Source organism: Gambusia affinis, linkage group LG15 (assembly GCF_019740435.1).
Source record: "Gambusia affinis linkage group LG15, SWU_Gaff_1.0, whole genome shotgun sequence".
Taxonomy (NCBI): Eukaryota; Metazoa; Chordata; class Actinopteri; order Cyprinodontiformes; family Poeciliidae; genus Gambusia; species Gambusia affinis.
Window position 1 is genome coordinate 18,597,671 of NC_057882.1, and position 27,905 is coordinate 18,625,575.

At 38.4% G+C, this 27,905-nt stretch overlaps 1 protein-coding gene across 2 annotated transcripts in view; it reads left to right on the forward strand.

Moving 5' to 3' along the window:
- Positions 1-579: 579 nt before the first annotated feature.
- uvrag (UV radiation resistance associated gene) overlaps positions 580-27,905 on the forward strand; it is a 108,388-nt gene continuing 81,062 nt past the window's right edge. For both annotated transcript variants that reach the window (XM_044140826.1, XM_044140827.1), the window contains exons 1-8: positions 580-918; positions 5,742-5,859; positions 7,640-7,674; positions 8,006-8,167; positions 10,537-10,611; positions 10,728-10,813; positions 21,655-21,760; positions 27,312-27,438. In XM_044140826.1, coding sequence (XP_043996761.1) covers positions 814-918; positions 5,742-5,859; positions 7,640-7,674; positions 8,006-8,167; positions 10,537-10,611; positions 10,728-10,813; positions 21,655-21,760; positions 27,312-27,438 — 814 coding nt within the window. In that variant the 5' untranslated portion in view covers positions 580-813. The remainder of the gene's footprint in view (positions 919-5,741; positions 5,860-7,639; positions 7,675-8,005; positions 8,168-10,536; positions 10,612-10,727; positions 10,814-21,654; positions 21,761-27,311; positions 27,439-27,905) is intronic.

Below are 27,905 nucleotides of genomic sequence, written 5' to 3' on the forward strand. Positions count from 1 at the left end.
TGATTGGTATTATGTATTTGACTTCCTGTAGAGTATTTGACTTATTTATATGTTGATACAAACTACACTTTTTTAGTATAACATTTAACAGAAAAAATAACATTGTATAAAATTGCAAAGTCATATACAAAATGTTATAAAATATAAAATAGTCTATTCAGCCTTTTTACTGTAAAACTGCAACTTTTTTTTAACTTAATATCTTTCTGATAAAATAGATTTTACTGTACATTCCTTATATCATCAGTTCCATCATAGTTGTATTTATCTAAAGAATGCTGAAAATATGTAAAAACTTACGTTTCTGGTAGTCTTTTAAATTTCACATGCTCTTGTAATATTGTGTTCGAATTCAGTGACTTTCTGATAGAAAAACTATGAAGCCCAGCGTTTTTCTGTCACCTGCATGTCACGCTGCTCATACAACTTCCTCATATTTCGCAGATTTGACAGATTTCCACCGACGCTAGGCCCTTCCTGGTTGATAAACAGCTCCTTCAGCCAATAGAAATGCATCTTGCCAGAAATAAGCCCCGCCCTTGCTTGACAGATGCCACTTTAAGCCAATCACGGGCGGCAGTGACGTACTTCCAATTCAAAGACGGACTTCCGAAGCAAATGTAGCAGAATAGCCCGTACTTTGTTTACGTCCCGCTGCTGGACTGACAGCGGTCGGAAAGCTTTACGCACATGAAAATTCGTAACTGCACGTCTGCCGTGGTTGCCCGCAACTTGGTGAACTTTTGTTTTGAAATGCTAAGGATGGAGCGTTTTGTTGAATGAGAAGAAGACTCGCTAGATGCCGACAGGAGGATGAACTCCATCACCAGTCGGGCTCTTGCTATCCCCGCCGCCTCTGTCACCAACTCTGGAGCTTCATCCTCTCGAGCCCTGCATGTGGAGCTCACATCCCAGCAGGTAAACGCAAACTCTCCCTGAATATACTCTTCGGCACCAGCGGAAGGTAGGTGGACTGAGCAGAACTTGGACGGAGTCATGTGTTTGTTTTCTGCTGTAGTTTTACAACAGCTGCAAGAGGAAACCAGGCCTGTCAGAGTGACTGTGAGCTAGTGAGCTAGCCACAGCTAGCTTACTTCAGCTAGCTTACAGGAAATAAACTGACCTCTTCTGGGACACCGGTATCTTTTAATCCTCTCCACCTGCATTTAAATATTAAAATGGGCCTCTCGCTGCTCCATTTAGGGGCGTCTTTACCGTAAAATACATAGAATTTATGTTCCAAAGGTCTGTGCTTCTGAAAATGTGACAGAACTTGACGTTATCCTCATCTGCATGTGACAGGTCACTCAGCTGAGGGGGTCTGGGGGGAAGTAGCAGGGTATGTCATTGTATAGTTTGCACTGCAATTTTGTAAAAAAAAAATTTCTCAACTTCAGGCTTTATTTTAACTTTGCTGCTAATTTAAATCGGGAAATTCGTAAAAACAATACATAAAAAAATCACACTCTTTTCATTCATTCATTCATTCATTCATTCATTCATTCATTCTGCCAGAGCCTATAAAAACAACAGTGCGTCATTGTGTTAATGTAAGCCATTATTTGAAGCGTGCTCAGTACTCACTGCAGATGACTTCATTACTTAATTTTGGCTTGAAACAAACTGTAAGATTCAAGGGCAAACTGTTTTTTTATTTTTTTACTTTGTTAAACCACTTCTCTCTATCTGATTACAATCTAAATTCAGCAATCCTAAAGGTGTTTCTTTCACTCAATTTTCCTATAATCAGGCCTCTTAAATATCAATCAACTCATCATGGTAATGTGACTGACACTTTTGGACTTTTCAATATCTTTTTGCATGTCAACATTCGTTATGTAGATATGAGTTGGATTCTTTTGATATACATGTACAATGGTCTACAAACACTTTCACCAGCACACTATATTTTGATGCATTTTATTTTTTAGAAATCAGAAAAGCTTTAAGATGCTTAAATGGGAATCCTCTTTCAAAGAACGTCAAATAGATTCAGAAGAACTTTTATTTACCCCAAAGGGAAAGTAAATGTTGTTGTAACTCATTATCAAAGAATCTTCAGAGGAAGGTGATACTGTGAGGAAGGATCTCCTGTAGCAGCTAGTCTTGCAACTAATCTGAAGAGACCTCTGGCTGAAGGCTGTTATTGCATGACAGCCTCACGACTGTCATGATTTACAGCTCAATTATACAATCAGCTGTTAGGAAGCACTGCTTATCCACATCATTTACTTTTGTGGTTGGAAAGCTAGTCGGCGATGCTAGAGTTGGGGATACAACTGGGCCTGTTTTGTTGGACAATAAATTGTCCCAGAAGTTATTGCAATAAATGATAACATTGTTGTTTTGAGGTCATTTTCAAGTAATGTAATGGCAGTGGCATAAGAATGCAAGAACACATTCTTAAAGATCAATAAACCTTAAATTCTAACTAACATTTAGCATATAACACTGGAACCGGAACACATTTAAAGCATCTAAAGCTAAATCAACAAAACAGACATAACACATAAAATTAATTTTGATGTCTCTATACAAAATTGTCCTTCAAAAAAGGGTTAGTTGAGACAAAACCTCCAGAATGAAAAATGTTGTCATCCAGTTTTTAATAGGAAGAGAAAAACAAAAAATCAGGCAAATAGAAATGATTGTGTTTGCTTTAATTTATTATACGGTTAATTCATTTATTGTTTATCGTGACAAGCCTAAATAAAACCCTTGCCCAGTAGTTTTGATCTAAGAGATGGTTTAAAATTATTCCTTACCTCTCTCTCTGCTCTTTGGAGCTTCTCTCCATCCATGCACCCTCCTTTTGCAAATCCTCTGGGCTTTGAGTTTGTAGTTCTAGTCTTTATTTGAGCTCTGCAGATGCTAATCAACTGCCTCCACTTGTAAAAACAACATCTAATGCATCATAGCAAGTGTCAGAAAGTACAAAAAAATTCCAGCTGCATAGCATCCAGAAGCAGGGGGGATAATTCTCCAAACACGCATAAAATATTTACTTGGTAAGTTTTTAAAGCCTTATAACGTGACGGATTCAGAATATTACAATGACCCACAACTGTGACAAGATTGCTCCATATGTTGCCTGTATGTGTTGTCATGTGAACATGCAAACACAGTCCATGACAGCTGTTGACCTCATGAACACGTTTATACAATAAAAAGCATTATGCTGTTTCTATCAGTTCGTCTAAATTGAATTGACGCACAGCATGGTCGATTTGTTTGGACCGTCCTGCTCAATCAGCAAACCACATTTACTCTAGACTAGAAACATAAAGAGGTTCACCAACGATAACCAAGGGACGAGCCTCCAGCAAGTCAGAAATGTGTAAATAGTGATAAATCAAGAACTAAGGTTAACAGTTTAGACTGGAGAATAATAGTTTTGAAACTTGCAAGATATTAGTTGGAAGTTTGTGTTCTCTTCTTGGAAGTTTTTGCTTACATTAGTCATCATTTCTCTGGAAAAGATTTTACTTTTTACATTTTTTATTTTTTTTTAGAAAGCTACAATATTTCTGTTAGCCTGTTGGAAGAACATTCTAAATACATTTTATGTGGCGGCTGTTATTTTGCTGTTTGTCTGGTGTAGTGCTGGGAAATGAAAGGCTTCCAATGATTATCAGAAAACCAGAAAATCTCCACAACATCGAACGCAATGACAAAAGGCAATAAGTAAGACCAAAAATGAGGCCAGCATTTATTCAGCATTTTTCTAAAATGGAGAAGAGATTGCAGGGAGTCGTGTGAACTTTAATTATTTTCTGGTTGTGCTCCAACATATTGGCACTCTTAAAGCACTGCAAACTGGATCAGCACTTTAATATTTTGCTGGTTAAGAAAGTTTCATTATTCATCCCTAAAATCCAGCAATTCTTGAGCTATAGTTAATGTTACTTGTTGCACCTACCCTTCAAATAATAAAATATTGTCTTAAAAAATAAATGCATAGGAAATTCTTGAAAACAAAATTCTAAACTGAAAATGCAATAAATCCATTTCACCTTCCTCTTTCTGCCATCTTTACTTGGGCTGCATTCGAACTATACGTCATCTACAATGTTTGGTTTGGAAAACAAATATTTAGTTTGGAACTAAGCTAAAAATAAATGTAATAACTAAACTAACTAAATACTTATTTTCCAAACTAAATATTTAGCTTAGATGTAATTATAGTAATTTAATATTTAGATAGTATTTTAAATATTTAGTTTGGGAAATAAGTATTTTGTTTGGGAGCTAAATATTTAGTTTCAAAGTTCAAGATTTAGCTTTTAAATAAAAATATTTAGTTCGGAAGCCTGGCATTTATGAATGTAGGAATAACATGGTGAAAGTCTGACTGTGAGAAATAAACAATGACATTGTTCTTCCCACTATGACAAATTAGACGAAGCAAATTATTACTGTTAATTTTTTTTATTGCCTAACTTTACAAATACCACCCTGTACATGTGGGAATTTATGCAAAGTTTTTCCAGGTGTTTGCAATCTGCAGGCATTGTGTTCTCTGGATTGTTTTATATCAAGTCTATGTTTAGAATCATCCTCAATCTGTTTCAGATGCCATGGTGAGCCTTTTAGTCATGCATTTCAGACACTCAGAGCAAAGCTAGTTCTCATGTAATGTGATTGTTGCACTAAATGCATACCAGAGTCACACTTTGAGACAACTTCATTTCGCTCTCAGCTGCCTTCCATGTGTTTCACGTAGTTCTACTTTGAAGAACCCATTTTCCTGCCGTAGCTCCATCACATCCCTTTTCTAAATTTTTAATCTTTTTTTCCTGTCTCCGCCTGTGGTTCTCTGCAGCTCATTCAGAAATATGCAGTGGCATTTTGTAAGGAGAGGATTACAAAGTCCCCAGTGGAACAATCAGTTATTTTGTTTCTTAGGGTTAGTAATCTTATAGGGAATCTCATGACTTAGATTCTGCCTCTGCTCGGCTACGGGAAGCCGGCTGGACCAAAATGTAATTCCTTGTCTTCATCCTTCCCCACTGACTCACATATGCATTCACCCGAGAAGAGAGACATTAAAGTGAATATTTACATATAGCAAAAAGATATGCACTGATGGAACTTTTGCTGCCAATTCCTTTGTCCAAGTTTTTAGAATTTCGTTTATTAAGATATAAGACTGCATTTAAAAAGTTTTCTTCTCGCCTCCCTGATGTGAACTTCTGCAAATTATTTAAATTGGACACAGGACGACGTTGTATTGCAATATAACAGGGTTTTACTGCTGTTTCAGAACAAAGACAAATATTGTAAAGTTGACATCCGACACGGTTCTTAGCATCTTGCACAAGCAATTAGCAGAGCTAGCGTTCCTAAATCAGCTGACGCTGCACTTTCTCTGGGAAATGGAGCCCTTTAACTCAGAGATTTTCTAAAAGGCGGCCAATATTTCAAAACACGACTTGTTCCATGAAAGACAGAAGTTGAAAAGTCCAAAGAACTTTGCTGCTTTCTGTTAAACCTTCCACGTAAAGTTTAATTCATTTGTGCTCTCTTGTCGCCTGTTAGAAACACAGGTGCATGTCCACGTTTAAAAACCATCTTTACAAAAACAACTTCTTGCATGTCTGTGGAGGTTACAGGAATCAGTTCACGAGCTTCCCTGGAACAAAACTGAAACTGCAAACTACAGCTCTGATGCTGGTTTTCTGCTCCCGATAAATCGCATCCATATTTTTCTCTCCCTCTCTCTTTTCTCCCTGGTCAAACAGAGACGGTTGCGTCATCTCCGGAGCATTGCTGCCAGGAACATAGTCAACAGGAATGGTTCTCCACTGCTGGACACTTACTTCACCCTCCACCTCTGCGTAGGAGACCGCATTTCTAGAGGTTGGTGTAAAGCTTCTCTATTGTAGAAACATACTACATCATTGAATTTGAACTTTAACGTTAAAAAAACCCAAACTTTAAAAAGTTAACGTAATAAAAAAATGGAAACCAAAAAGTTTTTTTTTTTCTTTCTTTTTTATTTTATTTATTTTTTAACCTATATGTACTTTTCTGCATGTCAGACTGGTAAACCTTATCCGGGTACTTAAGTCGGACTCTGAGTCCTATTCTGTGTGGTTGGGTTGTGGGGAAGTCTGTAGAGCTGTGAATATGTTGCCTCAGGTGTGTATTTTTTATCATTTACAACAACAAGCCGTTCAAATTTCTTTATTGCAAAATTTGCACCTCACATATATATGCAAAAGTTTTTCTTGTTTTTTTTGTTTTGTGTTATGGGAATAAATTGACATTACTATGATCCCCTGCATATTTGCGGTTCAGTATTTGCACACTTTTCTGTGCAACGTAACTCGATGTTATTTGCGGTATATGGCCCCATACACTGATTTCTTTTTTGTTTTCTGCGTAGAGCATATCTAAAATATTTGAAAAAAAAAAATATATATCAGATTGGGAAATGGAAATAAGTGGCCACAGTGCTACTTGAAGTGTTATTGGCTGGGGTTTTCAAACCATCCAATCCATGAGCTGCATTTATTTTCATTGGTGCTGATTGGCCTGCAAGAACTAAAATGCGGAAAACTGTACATGTTAGCATTTTTTCTTAGATGTTGGGGTCTGTGGCAGCGCTAAGACGGTTTCCACTGTTTGCAATAATGTATAAAAACTAGTTGTGGGCGATATGGACTTAAAGTTTCATCATGATATTTTGTGGTATCATTGCGATAACGATAAAAATAATAAGTTTATTTATTCCGTCTTTTTATATTAGGGATGGACTATTAAAGTGGGCGGTTTTAAGCAGTTTTAAACAGTGAACACAGCAGAGCAAATATAAAGCGTCAACCTTGTTATCACTTATGTAATTCTAAAGCGTTAATTGCATTTTTGCTCTGTTATCAAGTCGCAGCACTACTGAAGGTGCTGCCCTCGGCGAAGTCCAGTGATCTGTTCTGAAACAGCACAACCCACTTAACCCTCCCAATGTTCTAGAAACAGGAAATGGTGTCTGAAGCATAACGCGACAATGTTTCTGATGTGTTGTTGCATTAAATCAGGTGGTCACATCGACCGTCTGTCATTGCCATATCATGCCTTCGATCCGAGAAGCCAGCTCACATATAAGTGTCAGAGGAAACGCAGGTTGACTTTAATACAGAGGGTTTGGCAAAAGAGGCTATTGATTACCTGAAGCTACTCCACACAAACCTTGTATCAAAAATCTTTGAAGAAAACTTTTCAGAGATGTTTATGCATTCTTTATACCAACACAGGGTAAGATTGAATCCAGCACACATTCCAAAGGCATTGCTAAGAAAGGAAATGGTGCATTTCCTTGTCTGCACATTGAATTTGTTAATACACAATGTGTGAGATTACTCTGATGTTTTCTTAATGCAAAGAAAAATGAGCTGAATTAAAATTGGGGTGGTACCATTACCGAGTGATAAACCATGCTAAGGTAATTTTGCAGGATTGAAAAGTAGAAATAGATGTATAATAACATGAATAAGGATGCTTCGGCTCACACCGTCAGCAATTAAACAAGGTGGCAGAAACTTGTTTTTAAGTAAGCCTTTTTGAAAAAGGTTTAGCATTTAGCACACATGCGACCTCTATTTAATTTCCATTTGTTCATTGGGTATTTCTTTTTTTCCAGATTTTTACAAGAGTGAAGTCATTCGAGACTCACTGGTGAGTACACTTAAACTTTGTTTATGTCTACTTCTACTGTTCTCGGTTGAAGAAGTTGTAGTCATGGACATTTGCTTCATTTTGTTTGGCACAGCAAAGAAAAGACACATTCTCACCAGCAGAACTGCCTCCTAATAACCGTCACTTACTTACTGTGTCTAAAACATTTGTAAAGATTTACAAACAGCGACGTTCCAGTAGCTTTTCTCAAAAATGGGCTTGCGTTCATGTCTTACTTTTAGCTATTATGTTACTATAAAACTCAATAAGCCAGTTTGTTCTGATTCTTGTTGTCGGCCAGATTTCAGCTGTGTGTTCTTGTGTATTCCAGAACCCGACCTGGCGGAGCTTGGACTTTGGAATGCTCCCGGACCTCCTGGACACTTCAGTGTCTTGCTTTGTGGTTCGGATTTGGGGTGGGCAGAAGGAACAGTACCAGCTCCTCATTGAATGGAAGGTCAACTTGGATGGCCTGAGATACACAGGACAACAGGTCGGCAACCTTTTAACAACAACACGTGTTCATTAATTAGGACAAGACAGAGACAAAATACAGAACATAACCAAGTGGTGTTGCAACAAAAATAAAAATTTCAACATGTGAATTAATTTTTTTTCTCTTTCAGTCTTCAGAGTTATTTTCTGATTATTTTTGTTGCTATTATTTTTTCTTTAAGTACTCAAGGTTCAGACGGATATTTGGGAAGAAGTGAGAAAGAGAGTGAGGAAAAACATGTGCTATAACATAAATAAGTCAATAAATTAAGAAAGCTGAAGAATGTAAAGATAATTAAGATAATGACGACCACATTACTTAAGACATATTTTGCTAACATTATATATGATCAACACAAAGTCAGAAAACTTTGGTGTATGTTTGTTTTCATTCCATCTGAGTAAAAACATTTTAGAATGGTCATTCTTTGCAAATATTTCTACTGGTTTCCTGGGATTCACTGCAAAAACAAAAAAATCTTACCAAGTATTTTTGTCTAGTTTCTACTGCAAATAGGTTAGTCCACTTGAAATGAGACATAAGTAACTTAAATGTAACTTTTCAGCAAGATATATAAATTTGCTTAAAGTCAATAATCCTTGAATATATCTAAAAAAGTAACAGTTCAATTAGCAGATTTTCTTTCTCTCATAACAAAACTTTTTTCCCATTTTTAAGTGGAAAAACCACCTCATCCTGGTGCTGAACCATATAATTGAAAAACTTTAGTTTCTTTTTTTAAATCGGTGTGTTTCCATTTATTGAATTTATTTTTGTAATTACATTTTGTGCAATTATATGGCCAATGGAAATGCAGCTACTCTTCCATAAAGGCCAGATAAGTAGAAGATTTTTCTAATAGTTGATATTTTGTTTGTTTTTACTACCTAACTTTATTTAGGGGCATCAGAGTAAGAGGCTGAATATAAATGCACTTCATAGTTTTCAAGGTTTCATTTTTGCAACAAATTTAGATTCCACATGTAATTCTTTTTTCTTTCTCTTGAGTTATGCATGATTTCCTGTTGGACTGACCTATACAATTCCAACACCTTGTGCAAAACAATGTAATTTATTACTTCAGATGTGAATTTGACCTAAAATCCAGTAAGATAATGAGAAATATATGTATCGTTTCACAGCGTATGTAATGGTGAGCCTCCTTTTCTTTACTGCAGATGTATAGATTTGAAATATTTACAGGCTAAATACATAAATCTGTAGAAGTCGTTCATCTTTGCACAGATGTGCAGCTTACCGGCCATTCTGGTTTCGAATGATGTTTCTTTCAAAGTTTTTCTCTCCGCCCCAGAGGACGGAACGTTAAGGATTTCCAAGTCCGTATCTTTTTCTTTTTTTTTTATTACTCCAAAGCAAGGCGGCGCTGTGCTGCTTATGGATCTTCTTAAAATCTTATTTTTCCTTTACATTGAAAAATTGTAACCCTGTCCACCAAAGTTTAACCGTTAACATGTGCAGATCCGAAGACGAACTGTTTTCACTGTCAGTAATTTTGAAAAGTGTTCCTAACCTCCCCGCGGGACAGTGCCTGTTTTTAATGCAGAGCCGTCTGCGGATTTGTACCTTCTCTCAGAATATATTGGACGGTCACGATCTCGACTGAAATTTAAATTACGTGCAGATTGTTGCATTGCATTTTAATTTACACTGTATGTAAGGCCTTGACATTCTATTAATGTTGTTATTATGTTTTTGTTGGAGGCAGGGTTGTAAATCCTTACAGTAAATCCCACATTCCTTTCAGATTTTCGAGCACTGTAAACCCGTGCCGTAGTAAATCCCATATCTCTGCGTTCCTTTTTCATTTTATGCTGCTGTAAATCTAATCTTTCCTACATTTGAACAAGATAATGTGAGTGTACCTCGCTTGTATTCTAAACTTGAGGGAAATTAGTGTGATAAATGTTTTAGAAAGTGCAACATTTTATTCCCGTAAATTACAGAAAAAAACTTATTTCTTTCCCCCCTTTCAGACATTTCAAAGCAGTGCTAATGCCATCAATCATGATGTTTTGATTCTTGCAGTATTATTTGATCTTCTACGTTTAGCACCAAGCATAAAAGTTTAATGTGATGGATTTTGTAAGTCGGTGGGATATTTCAAAAATTCCAATGGAGAAAATCACTTTAGTGTCTGTCTTGAGTTTTGCACATTGAATGGGGGGAATTCAGTCTTCAAGTACTTCAGAACAAACCCTATGGTTTTGCCGTTCCTTCTCAGTGGGACCATATTCCAAGCTCATAAACAGATAACTCAGTTTCATGCACATCCAGATGTCTGTTGTACTTTGTTCTCTCCGACTCGGTCCCCATATTCATCCTCTACCCCCTCGCTTTGCCCACAGATTCGATCCAGATACCCAAATGAGATCATATTTGGGCTGAATGATGGCTACTATGCAGCTGACTTTGATCACAAGGTAGAACCTTCGTCTCTCTCTTTATTTTTTGAAGATTTTGCACAATTATAAAATGGTTGATCCCAGTGTCATTAGTTATATTTGGATGTCTGCATTAAACACGTGACGTGTTCCAGGATCCGTCGGAGCGGAAGAATTACAGTCTGCTTCAGGTCGACCAGAGTTCAGTCAGGAACTCCTACAGCGTTTTCTCTTTGCTCAGGTAAGAGTCCCGCCACGCTGTAGAATTATATCAAATATGTTGCGGTGTAATTTTTCTATGACATGATCACACAAAAAAGTTTAAATTGTCGCACATTCTTGTTGGACAAGCTGATGAATAGACGTGTACAATTGTATCCAGTATGTTGGATGGTGCTGAGTTATCCCAGTTGATTTGAGAAGCAGTGTTTTTCTGTTTTCATTTTTGGTTCATTTATTTAATTTTGTTTTTCATTTCTCGTCTACGATTTGGATTAGTTGCAGCCTCAAAATGAGCTCTTAGTTCCTCTGTTGCTGTCATGTAGTAATTACAAAAGTAGTTTGCTCTGACTGGCACATAATTTTATTTTCAAAGTGGAAAATCTCAATAAAAATATTTTGGTTAGAAAAATAAAAAAAGCTGCACATGATCTTCTCAAAAGGAGATAGTTAATTTTGAAAGTGCAAATAACATTTTCTAGTACCTTCTTGAAGTGGCGTCCTTGATTCAAATAAAGTTATGTCCTGAGGAGTTGTCAAATGTGCAAAAGAAGAATCCTACATTGCTCAGTCATGTTAACATGATTTTAAAAAGGGTGTCACCAAAAAAGAGACAAATGTTAGTATTTAGCGTCACACATGCTTTCATCTTGCAGGTTCGGCTTTCAAGAAATCTTGTGAAACAGGAAGTTAAATTAGAAGGGCGGCTACGGAGACTGGACAAAATTCAGCTGAGTTACAGCGATTGGTCGGAAAAGAAGGAATTACAGAAAACCTTAAGATAATTGGTCAGATTTGATGAATAGTTGCAACGACTGGTGAAAACGGCAAGTCTGAGCAGATTTTCATTAATAGTTGTGATTGCAGCTTCTTGACTGATCAGGGATCTGCAACCTTTACAAACCAAAGAGCCATTTTTGCCCTCAGTTCACCAAAATAAAACTTGCTCACAGCCACAAATCTATCTATTATTTGTGGTCATAGTTAAAGAATCTCCACTTTATTTCTGGTTTTACGTTTTGAAACAAAGAAATAATAAAACCTTAATAAAAAGAAGATTCTTCTATGGGAAGAGTATTTTTCTGGAAAATGATTTAAACAAAACAAGTATTTAGTTGCCCACGCACTAATGAGGAAAAAATAAATACTACTTACATTTGTCATTCTGTTTTGGAAATTTATTCCATGCAAAATATATATATAAAGAGCCACTGTCAACCGCTGCTTTAGATGATCAGGTACACTTTAAATGTAGATAGAAGAGATTATCCAATTTCCACACTGTGCGACTTTAAACAAAGAACATGCTAAAGGCATCCCCTTCTTTTGGGTAAAGCTGGATCCGTTATCTGTTTGCTCTTCTCATTTGAAGCCACTAACTTTCTTCCTGCAGCTCTACTTTTTGTGTTAGAATTGTTTCACCCACCAGATGGCGCCATATGGACAGCTAACAATAGTAAGCCCTGATAAATGAAACAGTCTCGTCTTTAACCTGATATGAAATGGCAGAGCCTGCTATTTACATCAAGTTTACTGGGCAAAACGGGGAAGAAAATGTCAGATTTTAACCACCTGATCTGTATCCTGGCACCAGAAACAGGGTGGAGGTATTTAGCAAATGTTACCTTAAAGCCACCTCTTTACACTGCAGAGAAAAGTTGCTGCTTACAAGAAGGGGGGAACCCCGGTTCTGTCGTTAAGGACACGAGCCAAAAGGAAATCCTGGGATTTGTTGACAAACACAGGTTTGTTGCTCCACAGCTATATTTAAATGCGGTAACATGTAAATGCTACCTTCTTAATTCCAAAGGGCTTTTCCCCCCTCAAGGGAAACCCTCTGTTAGCCCGAGTCCGATCTTTTAACAGCATAATCACATCCAGTTTGCCCATGGAAATGTATATCTGGACGGTTTTATTTAGACACTCATAAAATAGGATCAGGATCCTGTCATTAGGAGAGTTGTGACATTTCCACTAACATTTTCCCTCTATAGGGGGGGTCGGATATGCATCACAGAACTTTATAGTATCGAGGAAAAAGGGAATTATGCCAAAGTCTGGTGAACCTTCGCAGCGCTCCTTTATTACTGAAGTGGTCACGGTTTATGTTCATATCAGCCGAGACTGTTGCCTCCCGAGGAGCTCGCAGAAGGAAAAAAAAAATCCCAGTTTGAGTCATAACTTCTCTGACCTTTGCGCTTACGTTTTCTATTATTACAGCCTTCATCCACATCCTCTTCCTTGTATCCATGCCCTGTGGGACTCTACAGAGTTTAACACGCTCACACAGAACTCCCTTCTTCCACCACATCGCTCTGCCTGCTGCTCCTCACACTCCCCTCCATTAACCCCCCCCACCCCTTCACAGGTTTCTCTTGGCTTAATATGCTCTCATACATATGGGCTTTGATTATGTACAGTAGAATGATTAATTACATGTTGTACACTCCAACAGGGACTCGCCTCTGACCCCCGTCACCTGAGATGGAAAACCGTAGGTTTTTAGTTTCTGACCCTCATTTTTCAAACTGCATTAACCTTCCGTACGCTGATGTACTGCTTGTGGATACATGCAGAGTTTTGTGAAAGTATTCAGACCCTTGGAAATTCTTTTAACACATTTTCATGCTCCAACTACAAACTTTAAAGGGGCAGTCTTATGTAAAATTAACCTTTTTGAGCTCTACATTATGGTATTATGCTATTCCCTCATCAAAAACATACCTGGAGTGTTGCCTTGATTCTCTCCTGCATGTTTGAGAAATCCTTGAATCTCCCGTGGCAACCTGTTAGCTGTACAACATGCTTGGTGGTGGTACACTCTAGGAAAATATATATGTTGGTTTTATTTTGGGGTGCAATAGCAAGTCATCCGGTTAATAAATTGGCCTCTATTTTCTTAGTGTATGTCGATCGGTTATTGGCCGATTCTCACATGGGAAACCGATGTTATTTGCCTCCACAAACGTCTGAAATACGGTCAACAATAGTTCCCACTTTTGCCAACTTAGCAGCTGTGTCACTATATTTAGACAAATTAAGCAGTATTGGACAAAATCGTAATCTGTAGATTAGGCTCTTATTGGTGATCGGCCAGAAAACTGCAATTGGTGCAATCGTTAAAATGCACACAGAATTTTTCAGATTTTTATGAGGAAAGAAAATTAAACTACGACTCGTTTTTCTCGACCACAATTGTTCTGTCACATTAAGTAGATTGAAGTTTTGTGGTTGTGAAGGGATAAAATGTGAATTATGCTCCACATTACTTTCCACTTGATGTGTGATGTGAGTGGGATTCAACTATTCCTTGAAGAGGGACGAAGAATTATGTGATCATCTGACAATATATATATATCTTTTTCCCTCGTCCACACTGCCTGTATCTTTCTCAAACCCTTTGAGAGCAGTGACTTTTTCTGCTTTGAGACAACTTCATTGTTGGATTTGGCTCTGTGACCAAGAGCAAATACATCATTCTCAGAATTGACCGTTGACAGAAAACATTATAAGCCCACTTCAGCAAAATAGAAAAATGTCAGTCATTTGTCAGTAGACTCGGCCCGCTTTTCAGCGTGGATCCACTTGTTGACATCCTTCGCTCGCGTGAATAAACGCGGCGATGAGGGCTCTTGAGCACAACTCGTCTCAGATGGCGAGATGAAGAGAAGAGCGTCCGTGTCTTCAATCAGCCGGCTTTTTGTCTCCCTCACACAGGCTGAGGTGAAGGGCAGATTGCATCCTACACAGAGTCAGGCCCTTGTGTGGGTAGAGTGAAAAAAACCAAAGCAGACGGTGACGAAGATGATCCAGCTGCTCAACAAAGCCCTTTTTCCTCCCTCTCCTTTTACCATTTCTTGATGTTTAACAGTAAGAGAGGGAGGGCCGGTGAAAGATATTACTGGCCCACATCATCCAGCTGCATATTTGGCTGGTTGAATATTAACAAGGCGGCTTGACAGTTGGGAACTGTTTCAGCTTAAAACATCTCAAAGTCGTCCTCTGCGGCATGCCTGCATTAATGGCAGACTAAAGTGCCTTTCGAGTGGAAATCCTTGAGTGATACTCACGGCTCTTTGAAGGTTAAGTGTTATGTACTCACTCAGAGACACTGAGTAGTCTTTCGAATGACAACAAAACCCGTGTGCATGCTCTGTATTAAAACACCGGCTCCAGGGACACATGGGAAACATCATTCTTGAAGTACAACTTATACGGTTCAGTGCAGTGCCTCAAACTCCTGGACCTGTACAAAGGGGAGACTTTCTTTTCTTCTCCTGTGATTAAATCCATATGCAGTCTGTGCTGCCCTACACACTATTCACCATCTGAAGTATGCATTTATGTACAGTATGTGTCCACAGAAGCAGTGTGGAGTAATGACGAAGCGTTATGGGAGGTCCTGTGCCTCCTGAGACTGTTGAAGGGATAATGTTTTCCTCCACACAGGACCGCTCGCCTGCTTGGCTGGATGATCGGAGCTGTGGGATGCTGTTAAGATTCTCCTTTAATAGGGCAGCTGGATCTGAGTCTGCCGATGACCTTAGGGTCTCAGCAGGCACCAAGCTGACTGGGTGAGCTTAAAACTGTTGCAGCAATTTGGAGACTGCTGTTTTCATTTCACGCTGCTGGAGAAGACTTCCGAAGTAAACTTCCGAGATTGCACACTTAGTCACGTGGTTGTCTGCATTTTACTCTTAAAACCACCTGAATGCAAAACGTCTTTTGTCTTCAATATTTGTTCTTTTCACGAGCAGCCAGTGACATAATTACTGCGTTGCAAAAAACAAATCGGTAGATCTGTCTAAGCTATTATTGATTATGATGGCCTTACCTTATCAGGTCTGCCACGTACAGGCTTTAGTGACCTTGTAGTGTATTCAGTTGCTTTTCAAGTACCTGGCTGGGATGATAGTTGTGTCTATAGCCGATTGCAAATCTGCAGCTTTACAGATAAAAAGTGTTCCTCAAGGGTGAGTGTTGGGAACACTTTTTTTCCTTCTTTTTTCTGGTTGGTTTGGCTGCAACAATCAATTTTATACAGGTGATAGGTGTTTCCCTGGAAGAACAAACACAGATGATAAAAAAAAAAAACAGAAAACAAAAAAAACACCTGAAAGCGTAAAAATATGAGACATCATCACAGAGTGAAAAATTATAAAAATGACAAATGTTGGGTTACAAGTATAGCCATTTTAATATTTATAAGACATCCAGATTAGGTGTCTTTAAATGATGTTTGATTAATATAACTTTCAAAGTTCGGTTGAAATCGATCTGAAGAGCCGTGTTTATTATCTGTAATACTTGAACACAGCTCAGTTCTTTTTTGAGCAACCCATGGGAACTGCATCAAGGCAGTAAGTCTTTAGTTTTGTATTTTCTCTTTGCTATTTTTAGATATTTGAATAATAAATTTGATAAGGACTAGGTTTGTCCAGTCCTTTATGTATGACATTTTTGCTGTTCATCTTGACCATGAGTCAATGGTAGAGAAGGGCATTTATCATGGCAAATTTCTTATCAAGATCTGAATTTTGACTTATCGTTTTCACAATAAATTCCAATTAATAATGTTTAACTCCCACCCAAACTGTCCATGTTGTTGGTATTACTATTACTCCACTCTTCGTTAGAGTATCAATAAATTTCAATACATATGAAAATATGATTAAATGCAGTTACTGTGTTCAGTTTAGTGTTTCAAATCACTTATTTTTGTGGCTGTTGTTCTGAAGAAGCGTATTATCAATAAGAATGATTTTCATGATCAGTATGAGTGCTACCTAAAAATGAAAAAATAAAAATCTCTTCGCGCGACTTTTGTTGTTATCACAATAGTACCGTAAAATATCGTGATCAAACTTTAAGTGCATATCAGCCATTTCTACTCACTGGCAGAAGAGAAATTGCACCTGATTCTTTCTGGTTTAATAAACTTAAGTAAAAAAATCTAACAGTAACTTTGTTCAACTATTTGGTATGTTGGAAATGTAGAAGGTTTCCATACACTGCTCATCAAGGCATTTCTATAACTATCTTGAATTGCCTCGCTGTATGAACCCTTTCCGACCCTTTTGAGATTTGTCTTGGCTTCTTCTGAAGCTTGTTTCTTTGTTGTTCTGTAAACATGGCTTTTAGCAAGTTAGCAGAGCCCCAGCCATCAGCCTGGAGGAACACCCGTAGGCCTGTCAAAGAAACGTCTCTCCAGCTATTTTATCTTCCATTCCTTGTAGATGGAAACAATGGTGAGGTGACGTGAATAGCAAGTGGTTAAATGTGTTGACATTCTTCTGTGATGAGATTTAAGATGGAATTTAGAAGTGTTGTTGGATTTGATTAGGTGTTTTGTTCCCGGTTGAGATGTTAAGGTGGGGGATTGTTGTTTTGAATCGGTTAATTGGTGGCCCTGTTCACCCAGGACTGTTTGAACTGTGGTGGACTGAAATGACTTCATGGGAGTCAACAGTGTGTGGAGTTCTCTTCTCTTTTAGAGGATGCTTTGAGAAGCATGCAGGGCAGGCATTAGGAATAATTAGGATAAGAGCAGCATTCTTCATGTCAAATAATATCCTTGTGTATGGAAAAAGCTATGTTATGTGGCTCTACATTTTTATGGATTTTATGAAGCATAAAGCCCTGTCACATGTCTAAAGTACATGCTTTGCTTCTTGTCTGCTCCTGGTTTGAATAGTGTATGTCAATTGTTGCTGTGTTTTATTGACCACATAACTGCGCAATTTGACATTTTGAAAATAAATTTGTTTAATGGAAATGCACCAATTTTGAAAAAAAAATAAAATAAAATTTTTTTGGATACATTTTGAGATTTGTTTTTGGTTTACTTTACAAACAATGAAATGGAAACTCTTTTTCACATTACGAGTCACATGATCAACAACTGGATGTTACTTCTGGCAGAAACCGCAAAGAAGACGACACCAAGTGGGGATATTTTTTATTTTTTAATGAGAACAAGCTCGTTGACGTGTGATTTTAATAGTTTCTTATTTAATGTAAACACTGAAATCCAAAATGTTTTTTTTCGACATTACTGGAACATCGACAAAGTTTTGCGCACATTTGTAATTGAAAAGTAGCTTGTGTTACTTTTGAAGGTTTTTTTTCCTCCATCTTTTTTTTGTTTTTTTTTTAAAGAATCAACTGACCACCCTGGAATCCAATTTCAAAACTCCAGATAAATCAGAAATTAGGTCATGCTGCCAGTATCAATTTGAGTTTAAACATATGTCATCCCAAGGTCTGAATATTCATGAGTGCAGAGTAGGGTTGTCACAAGACTAAGAACAATACTCTATAATTTGATACCATGACAAAAAAAAATTTCAGCCATAACCTGGAAACCCTCATAAATATATGTTAAATGATCTTGATTGAAGAGGTCTTTTTTTTTCTTATTGATAATTATTAGTACTTTTTGTTATTAAAATTCCTATTTTACAACATCTTCTAAGCCAGGTTAACAATTTTAATGTTGCTTTTTATCAAGCAAAATTAGGACATTTTAAAGGTAGAATTTCATAGTTGCAGAAACTCGTTCCTTGATGAAAGGGTTGAATAAAGTTGTTTGAATCAAAGGTTGAACCTTAGCCATAACATCCTGATAATCTGTGGCACAGCTGCAATGTGCCTCCCTGCAGAGGAAAAGTTGTGAAGGTTCATGAATTAGCATAGTGTGCACAGCTCCCTTACTATCCCTCTGTGGGTGCTCCGTTCCCTGTACCGGTCTTCATGGTGTGTAGCAATGGGCCAGCGTTAGGCCAAGACCTGGAGGGAGATCAGGGGGCGGATATGCGTGAAAAGCAGAAGAGAGATAACTACCTTAACCTGAAGGAATGGGCCCTATCTGATTCTCTTTTCACAATCACCCAAACAAACAAAGCTGTCAAAGCAGATCCACTTTGGTATGTCAGGGATCTTTCTCTGCTTGCTATCACTGCCACTTCAAGCAGATTAAAAATGTGGGTTGAAAATCTACAGTGATTTATTTTGTTTGTTTGTTTTTCTTGAAGAACAATTTCAGCCTGGGTTGAATTGTCATTCAAGTAATTTTGTTTTCTAGGTTGGTTGCCAGTGCGGGGCAATAATATCCAGAGATTACTATGTGAATTTCATAACAACAAAGCCCCCCAGGATTAGTAAAATGACCCAGCTACATTGTGGGCTTGTTAAAAAAAAAGAGCCTCTTAAACTAAATCCACTCAAGGGGAAAATTCTTGTGCGCTGAAAGTAAGGACATACCTAGAGAGAGGCCTTTCCTGATGGCCAGACCACAAGCCTTGCATGTAATCCAGTTTCTAGTCTGAAGGTTTTGTCTTTAATATCCTCTTCAAAACAGATATTAAAAATTTATGGCTAAAAATGACACAACCCATTATCTTATTCTTTGACACTAAAATCTGACTTTAGTTTTTCTGCATTAGAGCAAAAATATGACCAATTTTGCTTGTTTGCTAAAGGCCACAGAATAAATTTGATTTTTTTAAATTTTATTATTATTATTTCAACCTTAAAATTCTGAAGTTTGCAGACAATTCCTTGGCATCTGTTAGAATTGCCCTTTGAACTGTATGGCTTCGGTCAAATGTTTTGGGTTTCCTCCCAAAAGCTTCTCGCAGCACTTAGCTGGAATTCTGCCCCAGATCTTCTGAAAGACCTCATGTAACTGAGTCAGGTTTTGTAGGCCAGCTCAATCACACATGCCTTTTCAACTCTAACCAGACATATTTTCAATATTAGAGACTCCTATCAGGTCTTTGTGATGGCCCTTTCAAAACACTGACTTTGTTATTCTCAGCCTCTTGGAAATTTATATTTGGCTACGCTTGGGGTCATTGCCCATTTCGACGCTTTAATTTCCTGATTGATTCCTTGAGTTGTTCCTTCAGTTTTCTGCATATTTCCATTGTGATGCCATGTGTTTTATGAAATGCACCAGTTCTTCCCTCAGCAAAATGACCAATAACATCTGTCACCCACAGACAAGTTATTTCAAAGCTGTTTCAGACTTGCAAGCTTTACCCTTTCTTCTGCAAAATGTAGCAATCTAGTAGAAATAGATTACTACATTGGACAGTGTTGCCACATGCTGTAATGTCAGTTTCGTGCCTCCAAAAAAAAAGACCATGTCACTGAGTCTATTTGCAAAGTGTGACATGGCTTTTTATGTTCCATTTTACATTATGAATTCTTAATCATAGAGCCACCCTTTAGTCTATATCAGTACAAGACTCATTTTCACTTTGTGTAATGACTCCCGCTTACCAGTTTTTGGCATCATCTTCTCAAAATCTTTTGTTCTTGTGTAATATTTTGCATCAAACAATTGTGGAGATCCATGGTTCTCCTTCTGATATGTTGGCTTATTTATCAGGATTGTTCCATGATATTATTTAGGGAAGGAGTGAATTGTTTGATGTCTAAATTTGCTTAAAAATGGGTCAACGTTTGTGGGTTTAATCTGTCAAAATGTGAGGAAGTTCAAGTGATCAGAATTCCTTTACAAGACACTGTATCTATCATCTGTAGACAAAGGCTGCATTCACACCTGCAATGGTTAGTCTGTTTTAATCAAACTCTAATCTGTTTTGACAGTGTGGCTTATTTGGGGAGGTGAGAATTTGAAATCAAACTCTGATTCAGATTAAAAAAGCTAACTCTTGTAAGAGATGTTAAGAATTTTTGCTAAGAAAAAACCCCCCTAATTCAGCACATCTGTTATTCTGTCCTGAGGTTCTGCTTTATGCACAGTAACAGCACCTGCTGAACCGCAGTAAAATGCATCCAGCCATAAGTGCTATACCGCTGGTTTCTGTTTGTCATGTGATCTGTACACCGTATCTGAAGTGTTAGCACTTCTACTTGGAAACTTTTTACATATAGACAGTTTTGCAGAGAAAACCTTCTTTGGTTTGTGTTACTGGTATCTCCAGCAAGAAACGACAAGAAAATGAAAGTGTGCAGTCGGAAAAACAAAAGGACTGCCACCATCTCTGTGCAGCACAATATGGATAGCGCTGACACATCCATTTGGAATGAGGTCATCCAACTTCAGCCTGACACTTTTATTGATAGTTGTCAGTTTCCCTTTCTCAGTTTCTGTTCTTCAGCTCATTCCCATCATGGGAGAATTTTGCCTCTTGATGAGTTCGGTCCCACGGGTTTTGCTGAGCGGGCTTCGTCTATACTTTGATGGCCTTTTGGATTTGAAGCAAGCATTCTGAAACGTTAGCTCCGTGTGATTGATGGTTATAATAATGTGTTTGCCTGTCATTTGTGTACTGATGTTGCAGTTTCCTTTTCCAGTGATGACAGCGACATGGAATTTGGAAATTGTTGTGGCTCTAGTTAATTAGGGGGTTTGTCTTTGCTTTACCGGGACTTTTGGGTTTGGGCCTGCTGGACAATGTTTAGGATGAAGGGAGGCCAGATTTGTCGTGATTGAACGTCGTGGGCATCTGTGCTGCAAGTTGAACTGGTCAATCTGGTATTTAGAGTGAACTCCGTGTTGTTTTTGCTCATTATTTAATGTCAAAACTTTTCATTAACCTCTGCAGGAAAACAAAACAAAAGAAACAAAGAGGGATAACAAACACAGCACAATCACGGTTCCTCACATGGGAGCAATCATGGTTCTTACTGTGTCATGTAAACATTCACAATAAAGATCCAAACCGAGCTTGAATTTATTTGCAGTTCTTCTCGTAAATAACAATTTTTATTCAGCTAATTAGTTTAATGACCTTTTAGCGGTCCTGTTCCACGTTAGGGATGTCCTAGTGGTCCAATGTGTTTGAATTATGTTGTTAATGGTGACTTTGTCTTCTGCTTCCCCTCTGGCAGGCTTCACACAGCACAGAGAGCCATCAAGCAGACCCAAGTGACGGTTCAGAGATCCGGCAAGGAGATTGAGGAAAAACTAATAACGACGGCGGCTTGCACTGAGCGGGTGAGCCAGTCTACCAGAACCTTTTAGTTCCCATTAAATACTCGGCATAACTCTGTCGGCAACTTGTTGTAAAAGTGTTCCATATTATGTAAAGTGACAATAGTAAGAGGATTTTTTAAATTAAAATCTTTGAGGACATTAATTAACTTTTGACCTTGACTTGCCATTAACTAGTTTACTTTAAAAGCTGTAGCATAATAAGAAATAGGAACAGCGTTTAAATTATTATGTGTGAAGATTGAGGAATTGGCAATCAGCATGGCTAGAATTACTAAATTAACAGTCCCCATTTAAATTTCATGGTAATCTAGAGCCTTATCCTCACTTTGAGATTCCCAAAAAGCTACAAAATCCAGCCATCCTGTAAGACACTGAAGTTTGTTCTTTCTTCCTGTTATCTGAGTTTTTCTGATTCTCACTCATGTGCAATCTAATGCTCCATCTGTGTTAAAGAAGAATCATTCACTTGAAATTCAAAGTTGAAGGTGAAACTGGCATCATGACCTATGTTCTATAAAAATCTTCTAATGATTTCTTTGGCTCTCTGTGGCTTTCAGGAAACTGACACAGTTAAATATTTTAGAATCCATTATCCCTTTTTTGTTTATCTTTAACCCCAACACCACAAAGCAACAGTACTTGTTGTGGTCAGCAGCTAGTGATCCATGAAAAAGGATTTGTCAGTTTTTGGGGATTTGTTTTAACCTCTAGAACCCGACGGACCCACCGGTGGGTCCAGCTGCCATGTGACCTCGGCTCGCTTAGGGTGTAAGAGGTTAAGAAGCAACAGATTTATATGCATTTTCTCCTGTTGTTGCCGCCCTTTTTAAATATTTCTTGTTGAGTGCTTTTTCAAGTGTGTCAGTCTTTGTGTTTTCATACTCACGTTTATATTGTGATGGCATTTGTTGTACTTGCTGTATTTATTGTTAAGCATCAGCAGAATCTACCATGACAAGTACTTAAATTTTGTGATTTTTTTTTCTTTCTTTTTTTACCACCCAAAGTCTGGGGTGGAATTGCATGCTAAAGATACAAAGTGAGAGGTCATTATAGCCTTAAGGCAGCTTCAGAATGTTTTCATGGATAAACTACAAAGTGGATAAAAAGTAATATCACACTGGCTGACAGATAAACCCCTGAATCAGATCACCTATTTATGTTTCCTCTTCCTGTCATAACCCTGACTATGATCCACAGAAAAATTAAGAAAACATGTTTAGCATTTTTGGAATTGGTAGCCACACAGCTGTGAAAACAAAGCACCAAATCCAGCTTTGAATTTATGTTAACTCTGTGCTAAGATTTCTGATCCAATCCCATGTATTGGCACTGCTGGTAAATGTGTTTTTGAAGCTTTACTATGAGTGAATTAATGTGATACTGTAGCAGAATAATTTTAGACAAATACAAATGCTACAATTTGATTTCAGTTCATAAATGTGGGAAAAAATACAAGTAATCATTCCCAAACTCTGAGTGGCACACTTACTGCCATCTGTGTTGCCATTTTTTGTACAGAGCAGAATGCAAAGAAAACCTCCTTTGCAAAGCGGAATAGAGGTCAGAGAAAAGTGGAGTGGCACATGAAGCCCCCCCGGGCCGCAGTAAAATTGCCAAGCCTCGACTGGTCCGCGGTGACACAAAGGTTGGGGACCACTGATCTAAAGGATATAATCAATACGCAGTTATTGACTATGTCAGACTCTGAATTTAAAAAGAAAAGTATTAACAAAAATAAATAAACTGAATTCAAGTAAGTAATTCTGAAATGATTGTCAGAGGTACCAATAATAGATTTGGGGATTTTTGTTTCAAAAGTACTGCAATTGAAGATGAATTTGGTTCAAGGCCTTTTAAAGCACACCTTTACCACAGTTCTCAATAAATGTGTCAATCACTACTCTTTATACTTTAATAGTATTTTGCTGGTCATGCCTTTACGTACCCTTTATGCTGAACTGATTTTTGACAGCTGGGGGGTTTTCATGTCCACTGTGAGAATTTATGTGCTGCCGCACATATACTAAAACTTAAAGGCTTTTAGAGCAGCTGTTACAGCTGTTGCTTTCCCTTGTGTTCTTTTGATATACTTCTCTTCTTTTGTGTTCTGTTTCCCAGACCCTCACCTTGACTATGCAAGCTGCCCTCCTAGCTTCAGCCTTCCCACAAAAATGTTAAGCCTCCATCCTCTTTGGTACAAAGGATCTTCTACAAAAACCTGTCTCTGATATTTCTTCCATATTAAAACATTTCTCAAGACCTTTTTCAGGGCCCAAAATCAGCTAATAAATCACACAATCCCTGTCTCCTAGCTCTCTGTTAAAAGCCTTGTAGAGTGGCGTGAGCGGGGCATTGTTGGACTCTTCTAAGGGTTTTTGCCTTTTCAGAGCTTTGTATGAGTCCCATGCACATTATATTGAGCCTGGATCAAGGGAGGGCAAAGTGGCCCTTTCACCCGCTCACCCACACTCTGTCATTAATCTGCTGGGTTCTAACATGTCCCCCACGCCCACTGCTTATTTACTCAGCTGACCCACTGCTGTTTCATGTTCAGTAGGAGGCAGACGGGGCCCTGGGATGCATGCGCGCACACGTACACACACACAAACGCACGCACACATTCCTGTGACACGCTCGTCAACTCCCTGCTCAGTGAAAGTGTAGGAGGTTCAAGGTTCGTGCCAAAGCCAGAGGTGGCTAGCATGCGAGTGCCACTGTCGCCAAGCACCCAGGACATGGAGGTTCTATCAGCTGTTTTCTCTTAGAGTCCATATCTCTGTTCCACCATCGATCGGTATCTGATTGTTTCCGTGTGTGAGATGTCACAGTCCCGCTTTGCTGGGCATGCGCTGTGTGATCAAATACGAGCTCAGTCCCTCCCAGGTCTTCCTTCGTCCATATTATTCCCTGCTTGAACATTTTTTTTTATCCAACAACTCGTACAACAATTGTTTTTGCTCTTATGAAGGTGTGGTGTATAACTTTTATAAAAAACACAAATATATTTTTTACATATTTAAGGATAATCTGAGAAAAGATTGAGCTCCTCCACTTCCTTCCTGAGCTGCTATCGTCATCTGAAGAAATGCTCTGCTTCCGACCACAAACAGACCAATCGGAACCAGAAGGAAAGTCTTAGCGCTGTCAATCACCCTTGTGTACTCAATTATCAGTTTGCTAATGGCGGAGAAACAACTTACCCTTACAGGAAAATTATTTATCTGTTATTGGAGGTCATGCTAGCTAGCCTGAGCATGCTGCAGCGTAGCAGAGAGTAAACAGGGTGATGAGAGGCGCCACACAGAGGGTGATTGACAGCGCTAAGACCTTCCTCCTGTCTCTGATTTTTTTTTTGTTGCTTGTTTTCACAGACAGTCTGTCATATTATACTGTCATGACATAGTGACAGTTCCAACAAATATGTTATTATTTTTTTACATTGCATACTGGAGCTTCACATCTTAGTTCTTTTATGGAGCACTTCTGGCCTAATATTTTTCATTTACTGTCAACTGTTGTGTGTGTTTTATCCCACATCTGGATCCTTCTGTCCATTCAGCTGTTCCTTTTTAGATAGTTAGCACTCTTCAAGACACACCGCCTGCCATTGCATAGAGACATGAAGGAGGCACACCCTACAGAGAGCACAAGATGTTGACTAATGACTCAGATGCTTGTGCTAGTCAGGGAACATTGTGTGAGAAATGCCAGAGTTCTGTTTGAATGGATTTTATGGCATTTTATTAGATTTTGTTAGACTTCTTCAAAGCTGTCTATTCGTCTTTCCCCTCCGGTACGTCAGCTATACCTGCATCCTCCTGCCTCGACTCTTCACTGTGGATAGTTTCCACTTCCTCTGCTGCCACTCCAAGCACATTCCTGCAAGTGATGAAACACTGATAATGCCACTGTCTGCATCAGTTTAAAAACACGCCTCGTGTTTACACCTGCTTGACTTAACATCTCGTCGGGTTGAGGTTGGGGGAAACCGGGGAAGCCAAAATAGAGATGCTGTGTGTGTGTGTGGGGAGAAAATCCTCTGCACTCATCTTGATTCAAGGTGGAAATTAACAGATAGATCTTGCTAATCATCAGTGGTTACATTTGGGAGGATTGTTGATAAGGATTTTCTAGATTTTATATTTTAACAGAATGCTAGAGGGAAAATATAGCTGCAGATTTGTCAACTCTTAAGGATTGCCCATGGAAAACCTTCTCTTTAAAAATATGACAGATACACTTGGGTTTGCAAAGATGCAATAAGCTCTATAGTGGGAGAGTTTCTCTGGGTACTCTGCCTGGAGTGATGAGGTATAAAGAAGAGCCAGCCAGATGTTCAATTTTAACAATTAAAAGATTTATTTATTTTTTTTGCTACATTTATGCTTTAAAACTAACAATGGTTTAAAATCTTTTGGTTGTTTTTGTGCTGCATTTTAGAAAAAAATAAAAGACAAGATCATTTTCTCTATGTCCTGAAATGTATAACTATTGAATTTCAAATTGAATTGCACTTTGTTTTTACTATTACTGTATTTATATGTGATAAGATAATTTCATGACTTTAGGAAGAGTCATATCAGGTAGTTAATCAATTAGGGGTGCAGCGATTTATCAGCCAGCCGATTTATCGGTGACAATTTCCTTAATTTTGGGAGATTGATGATCGGCCAATTTTTACATGTGAAGCCAATTTTATCTACTCTGGCGAAGGTCTAAAACTGAACCACTATCTTCTAATCGTCCGTGAGAAAGGCTTGACTGATAGATTGACCCATCAGGACATGTCTGCATGTTTACAGTTAGTAATAGTCACCCCACCCCACTGTTGCCAGTTCAGCATCTTTCTTGCTACATTGAACAACATTTGGGACAAAAAAAAAAAAGTACTGGCCAAAATCAAAATCGGCATGTAAGGCTTTTTAAAAGATCGGTAATCTGCAGTTGGTGCACCTCTACCCAAAATGATGAACCAATCGATCAGAACCGATCGGCCAGTCAATTGGTGCACCCCTAGCTTTCAGGTTGGTTCAGATGAAATTGTGTTCAGGATGAAATCATTCACAATGCTCAAAAGATGGACTCTCACATGTCTTTCTAAAAATCAAAGTTTGACCTCAAGCCTCAAACACTCGCCTCTTATCAGTGTTTGAATATCAAAAGCCAGAACTTCGCACCACTTGACTTGCAGCCAGACTTTCCCACGATAGGTGCTCATTACTGACAGGTTTCACCACGCTGAGCTCAGAGCTCAGTGAGGTGTTTCCAAGAGTCGGATCATTTTCTTTTTTTCCCTTCCTCTGTCATTAGTTGTTGACACTGGATTTTACATTATTAAACAAAAGCTTCGTCTTTGTGGACGTGTAGTAAGTCAGCGAGATGTGGGATAAGGCATCAAAAACAAAGCGTGTTTCTGAAAAACCTTTGAGGAATTTTAGGACTTCTATGAAACGCAATAAACACCTTTCACACCTTGCCGTGGCCACATGATGAACGTTTTCACTCAAAGTCTTTCTTTGTGTGTTCTCTGTTTGTTTTCTTCGTGCAGAAGAAGGAGCGGGAGTGCAAGCAGCTCCGCATAGCTGTGCTCTGCAGCGAGCTGCAGCGGCAGAAGAAGGCGCTTGGCAGGGAAATAGACGTTCGGCAGAAGGAGAGGGCACATCTACAGAAGAAAGGTAAATCGAATTGGAGGAGACCAAATCCGCATTATAGTCAATTCAGTGTTAAAATGAAGAACAAGGTTACAGGAGCAGTTATGCAAAAAATTTAACTATGGAAATGTATAATAAATCCCCCAAATATTAGCAACTTCGGCTCTGAATCTACAAGCTGGGTTTCTGGTGAGCTCGCAGACATTTTTCCATTTCTCATTCTTCTAGGCAATACGAAATCCCAACGCATTATTTCACTCTTTCCCTGCAACAACAGCTTACCCAGCTTTACGAACCATCTATTGATACGCTCACTGTGTTTGCTGTTTTAACCCCATGACACTGCTAAAGCTAACACAGACACACAAGCAGTGGAAGAAATGAAAAGAGCTTCTGCAACTCATTTACTTGCCTCAAGTGGTATTGTATTACTCAAATACTTAATACACTTGTGTAAGAAAACTTGTTATTATGGTAGAAACATGTGCAAC